This window comes from Oncorhynchus keta, chromosome 5 (genome assembly GCF_023373465.1).
Source record: "Oncorhynchus keta strain PuntledgeMale-10-30-2019 chromosome 5, Oket_V2, whole genome shotgun sequence".
Taxonomy (NCBI): Eukaryota; Metazoa; Chordata; class Actinopteri; order Salmoniformes; family Salmonidae; genus Oncorhynchus; species Oncorhynchus keta.
The window spans coordinates 32,415,779-32,422,218 of record NC_068425.1 but is presented as its reverse complement, the minus strand read 5'-3'; the positions used below and the strand labels follow the sequence as shown (position 1 = coordinate 32,422,218).

Below are 6,440 nucleotides of genomic sequence, written 5' to 3'. Positions count from 1 at the left end.
CTCTGTCAATTAGGTTAGTATTGTTGCGTAACTACAATGTGGACCGGACCCATCGTCAGTTTTCTCTTATCACAGCCATTAAACTATGTTGCTGTTTTAAAGTCACCACTGGCCTAATAGTGAAATCCATGAGCACTTTTCTTCCTCTCCGCCAACTGAGTTAGGAAGGATGCCTGTATCTTAGTATTTACTGGGTGTATTGATACACCACCCAATGTATATTTAATAACTGCACCATGCTCAAAGGGATATTCAATGTCTGCTTTTTGTTTACCCACCTACCAATGGGTGCCCTTCTTTGTCATGCATTGGAAAACCTCCCTGGTCTTTGTGGTTGAATCTGTGTTTGGAATTCACTGTTTGACTGTGGGACCTTACAGATAATTGTATGAGAGGGGTACAGAGATGAGGTAGTCATTCAAAAATCATGTTAAACACTACTCCAGGGGGTAGTGAGGTCTGCACAACGCATCACCGGGGGCAAACTACCTGCCCTCCAGGACACCTACACCACCCGACGTTACAGGAAGGCCATAAAGATCATCAAGGACATCAACCACCCGAACCACTGCCTGTTCACCCCGCTATCATCCAGAAGGCGAGGTCAGTACAGGTGCATCAAAGCTGGGACCGAGAGACTGAAAAACAGCTTCTATCTCAAGGCCATCAGACTGTTAAACAGCCACCACTAACATTGAGTGGCCGCTGCCAACACACTGACACTGACTCAACTCCAGCCACTTTAATAATGGGAATTGATGGGAAATGATGTAAATATATCACTAGCCACTTTAAACAATGCCACCTTATATAATGTTACTTACCCTACATTATTCATCTCATATGCATACGTATATACTGTACTCTACATAATCGACTGCATCCTTATGTAATACATGTATCACTAGCCACTTTAACTATGCCACTTTGTTTACTTTGTCTACATACTCATCTCATATGTATATACTGTACTCGATACCATCTACTGTATGCTGCTCTGTACCATCACTCATTCATATATCCTATGTACATATTCTTTATCCCCTTACACTGTGTATAAGACAGTAGTTTTGGAATTGTTAGATTACTTGTTGGTTATCACTGCATTGTCGGAACTAGAAGCACAAGCATTTCGCTACACTCGCATTAACATCTGCTAACCATGTGTACAATTTGATTTGTATTGTACACAAAGTGAGTCCATGCAACTGACTATGTGACTTGTTAAGCACATTTTTACTACTGAACTTACTACTGAACTAATGAGTGCTTGTTTCCTTTGAAATGGTTGTGTTTGCATAGACTCAAATGTACAGCTTCATATGACTTAGCATTCTAGCTCCATCCTAGTGGGATAGTGGACTATTTCCATGGATAGAGAACAGAAGATTCAACAACAAAAAATGAATTCCAAAGCAAAATCATTTCCATGTGTCCTGTCTGTGCTTAGAGTTGAAACAGTCAACCCAAACTAAGCTAGCAGTATTATTAAAAGTCTTATGTGAAACATGTTCTCAGAATGTTATTTAATTATCTTCAAATAACCTATCATTTCTGTTAATAGAACATTAATAAAACTACCCAGGAAAACTTTCAGGAAACCATAGTAAAACATTCTCAGAACCTCCCTGCAACCTAAAAATAAATGTTCCCGGAACAGGTGAAGTTCACACTTCAGTTCTCAGAATGTTTAAAAAACAATACCTTTTACCAGTCAGGAAGCTGAGGGCTTTGTTCCCAGAACCAATGGGAAACCAAAACCTGCATTCCCACAACCAAATGTGCTGGAAGGCTTTCAAACAGCACTTCACACAAACAGATTGTATTCTTGGTGCGCATAGAATGGTATCATGAGTGCATTCAAATGTATGTTCTGTTGCTATTTTCTTCACAATATGACTCAGATAGGCCCATTCTGTTCAGGACAACCCAGGCTACACCAGATGACATCCCTGTGGATAAAAAAGATATAAACATTGATACTGTAAATTACATTCATTTTTAAATATAGAAATGTGTGGTTTGCTTGTATGACAAAGTGGTATTATAATCCTTAATGGCGTATCTTTCATAACACATCGACTCCTCTCAATGTAACGCGGGAGGGATGGTGTTATCTTCTTGTCTCTTGTGGTGCTCAAGTTTATAACGGCTGTCAGTCGGCTGTCAACCCCTACGAGTGCTGTGAAGTGGAGAACCTGAGCTCTTATTTACATTTACATAACATTTAAGTCATTTAGCAGACGCTCTTATCCAGAGCGACTTACAAATTGGTGCATACACCTTATGACAACCAGTGGAACAGCCACTTGCATCTAAATCTTGTTGGGGGGGAGAAGGGGTGTTATGTATAGCGTGTTACTGTACTTATCAACAACAACAATCTGCCATTTTCATCTCATATATGGGGTGACAGGGGCAAGTGAACTGAGCAGTTGGGTAAATTGAACCTGCTCTGAAATTTCCCCAGGTGTTTTAATTTTTTTTTTACTGAAACTACAACTTTAAGGAATTCCAGTAGGCTTAGCCAATTTTTTTTTCTATTGAACCTTTATTTAACTAGACAAATCAGTTTAAGAATAAAAATTATTATTTACAATGACGGCATACCCCGTCCAATCCCGGACTCGGGACTCCCAATCACAGAGTCTGCAGTGACGCCTCTTGCGCTGATAATGCAGTGCCTAAAATTGCTCCGGAGCCCCAAAAAAACAAAAACCGAGCTTTCAGTTTCATTCCCAATTTATGGCATTTATGGCAGCCGGGCATGTTGAGCCTGGTCTGTGGTTGTCCCGTTATCGGAGGATTTTTAAAAAATTGAATGGTTACGGTTCTGGATTAATAGAATGCTCAGCCTACCACAGGCTGGGTTCTGTCTGGAGGAGGAGCTCACAGCCTGCAATAAATAGCGGATGATTACGTTGAGTGTACTTTACTCCTCACTCTTTCATTCGTCAAATCCTTTAGTGATATTTTGGCGACCCCGTAATTCGATTCCAAATGACTCGGTATGTAAGCAGTTGTTTCATTACTCTGCTCGTTCTGTTCCTTTGGCGGGTCGAAGACATCGCAGACGCTTGCAGATGCTTCCCTCGGCATCCTCAACAGGCTTTTTGCAATGCAGAAGTTGGTACGGTAATTTGGCAACATTTTACTTCTCAGGTGAGAGCTATCAATACGCAACATGAGAACATTTTATGGATTGTCTGTGGTCGTAGTATAAATGATTTGGACATGATCATTAAGCTTATCTACATCTTCTCACACAGTTATTTACATAGTTAAGTAGGCGACAGTAAGATGGTTTAGAGCCAGGACTCTCCAACCCTGTTCCCGGAGAGCTGCCTTCCTGTAGGTTTTCAAGCCAACCCCTAGTTGTAATGAACCTTGTTCTGTTTATCAACCAGTTAATTATTAGAATTAGGTGCGCTAGCTTAGTGTTGGAGGAAACCTACAGGACTGCATCTCTCCAGGAACAGAATAGAGCCCTGCTACACTATATTTATCTAAGGTATGAAGTGTGCCTACAAATGAATTATTTGAGATGTATGTGTTTACATAACATTAAGGATACCTGCTCTTTCCTCGACATGGACTGGCCAGCTGTAAACTATGATCCCTTATTGATGTCACCTGTTAAATCCTCTTCAATCAGTGTAGATTAAGGAGAGGCAGGTTAAAGAAGCATTCTACACTGTTCTCTCTCCATATCACCCTTAAACCATCAGTGTGACTGACTAGTATACCGGAATAGATTTCAATAGCGTTAGTTAAACCATGTCTCCCTCTTCTAGTGATCAGGGCGAAGGTGGTTGGAAAGGAAGCGGTGTCTAACGCCATCAAGTATGACATCCAACAGATCAAGGTATGATTCTCCTTTTAAGTGATTCTATAAAAATGTCTTTCTCTAAATGGTAATGTAATTATTGTCACTCTTCCTACTGGTCCTAGACTATGGTGACATCTCCTATGTACTCAGCTGCTACTTCGTTAAAGATATCACTACATTCTCTACCAGAGTTGGTTGGCCCTTTTTACTAAGACTTCCACTGCCTGACATCATTATTAAGGCATAAGTTAGCCATGCCTGAGACTGGTAACTGGAAGTTCCTTATGGAGTTAGGTAAACCAGCTTTTATTGTGTATTTTTTGCTCCTGATTTGTGGAGCCTTGATAAAATATTTTACATTTTGGAAGAAAATTAATACAAAAAAGCAGAAAGCTGGTCTCATTTCGGAGTTTCTTATTTTGAGTTCTTTGTTTATTTTATTGTATTTCTAATTCAGGGCTCATCTGTAAAATGGATCTGGGTTAAATAATGATTGCTTGCACATTACAGATCTGTTGACATTAAAGGGTAAAGACTAACTGTGCCTGAGTGCTACAGTCAGTGAGGTTCCAAACTATATATGTAACTGGTTGACAGATCTTCCTTTCTCTCCTTGTGATTGGCTAGATGTTCAAAGGTTATGACCAGGTTATCCACGCCATCTACACTTACACCACTTCGTGCAGCGTGACTCTAGAAATCAACAAGGAATATCTCTTCACAGGTGCGGTTCTCACTATGTTACCCAAGTTCAACAGCCAACACTGGTTGCTGTGCATTGAAATGGCCATTGATAAAATACAGTTTTCATTGTCCGTAGCATATGTCTGCCCATAGCATAACCTCACCGCCTCCATGGGGCACTCTGACCACAATGTTTACATCAGCAAATCGCTTGCCCACAACGCCATACACGTGGTCTGCCGTTGATCGGTTTGGAGGTACTGCTAAATTCTCTAAAATGGGGGTGGCTTATGGTAGAGAAATCAGCATTCAATTCTCTGTAAACCGCTCTGGTGGACATTCCTGCAGTCAGTATGCCAATTGCACGCTTCCTCTACTTGAGACATCTGTGGCGTTGTGACAGAACTGTGCATGTTATTGTCCCCAGCACAAGGTGCACCTGGAAAATGATTATTCTGTTTAATCAGTTTCTTGCTATGCCACACCTGTCAAGTAGATGGATTATCTTGGTAAAGGAGAAGTGCTCACTAACATGGATGTAAACAAATTTGTTTGTTTGTATGAAACCACCCAGACATTATGCATACCCACCATGGTATTGGGTAGCTGCTGACATTTGATAACTTACCTGGTTTGGAAATTAAACTCGGGTCATCAAATTGCAGAGAACATATACATTTTGGCCAGCTTTTTTAAAGATTGTATTACAAGGTATGCCATATGTGTAGGATATGCCATGTTAGTATATGCAGCTGTAGGTTTTAAACCCCATTCTAGGCTGTTACAACATTTCTGTAAAGAGTTTGTCTATCGGGAGTGAGTTTCCGTTAAAATAATACCAGCGCTCTGCTTTCTATAGACGTTCCATGCCCGACCCACACAACCTGTGATTTCCTTGAATCTGATTGGACAGAGGTGCCACCACAGGTCCCATAGTGGCGGGGCAATTATTTTTCTGATTGTAACAAAGTTCAGGTTTGCCCCCAAAAAATGTTTGATCGTAATATACACCAGATAGGTGCAGTGAAATGTGGTTTTAGAAGGTCAGGTATATTAGTATGCTTGTCCTTGGTGCAAATTGGAGGTAAGTGCCATGTACAAGGGCACACAGACTGCTCAGTTATTCCAACCAGCAATGTTTTGGTTACTGGTCACACTAACCACTAGGCCAGTGTTCCCAACAGTACACATTTGTTGTAGTCTGTCCAGGAAGTCCAGGATCCAGTTGCAGAGGGAGGTGTTTGGTCCCAGGGTCCTTAGCTTAGTGATGAGCTTTGTGGGCACTATGGTGTTGAACACTGAGCTGTAGTCAATGAGCAGCATTCTCACATATGTGTTCCTTTTGTCCAGGTGGAAAGGGCAGCGTGGAGTGCGATTGCGTTATCTGTGGATCTGTTGGGGCGGTATGTGAAATGTAGTGGGTCTAGTGTAACCGGAATGATGCTGTTGATGTGAGCCATGACCAGCCTTTCAAATCACTTCATGGCTACTGATGTGAGTGCTACAGGGCGGTAATCATTTTGGCAGGTTACCTTCGCTTCCTTGGGCACAGGGATTTTGGTGGTGGTCTGCTTGAAAGATGTAGGTATTACAGACTCAGTCAGGGAGAGATTGAAAATGTCAGTGAAGACACTTGCCAATTGGTCAGTGCATGCTTTGAGTACACGTCCTGGTAATCCGTCTGGCCCCGCGGCTTTGTGAATGTGGACCTGTTTAAAGGTCTTGCTCACATCGGCTACCGAGAGCGTTATCACACAGTCGTCTGGAACAGCTGGTGCTCTCATGCATGCTTCAGGGTTGCTTGCCTCGAAGCGAGCGTAAAAGGCATTTAGCTAGTCTGGTAGGTTCACGTCACTGGGCAGTTCGCAGCTGGGTTTCCCTTTCTAGTCCAACATAGCTTTCAAGCCCCGATGAGTGTCATAGCCGG

General features: G+C 41.8%; 1 protein-coding gene across 1 annotated transcript; it reads left to right on the top strand.

The window, feature by feature from the left end:
* The first annotated feature begins 3,065 nt into the window (after positions 1-3,065).
* LOC127930346 (metalloproteinase inhibitor 4-like) lies at positions 3,066-5,931 on the top strand. The gene is made up of 4 exons (XM_052520021.1): positions 3,066-3,162; positions 3,795-3,865; positions 4,457-4,553; positions 5,864-5,931. Exons 1-4 carry the CDS (start codon positions 3,084-3,086, stop codon positions 5,929-5,931), a joined length of 315 nt encoding a protein of 104 aa, XP_052375981.1. The 5' UTR covers positions 3,066-3,083.
* The last annotated feature ends 509 nt before the right edge of the window (positions 5,932-6,440 follow it).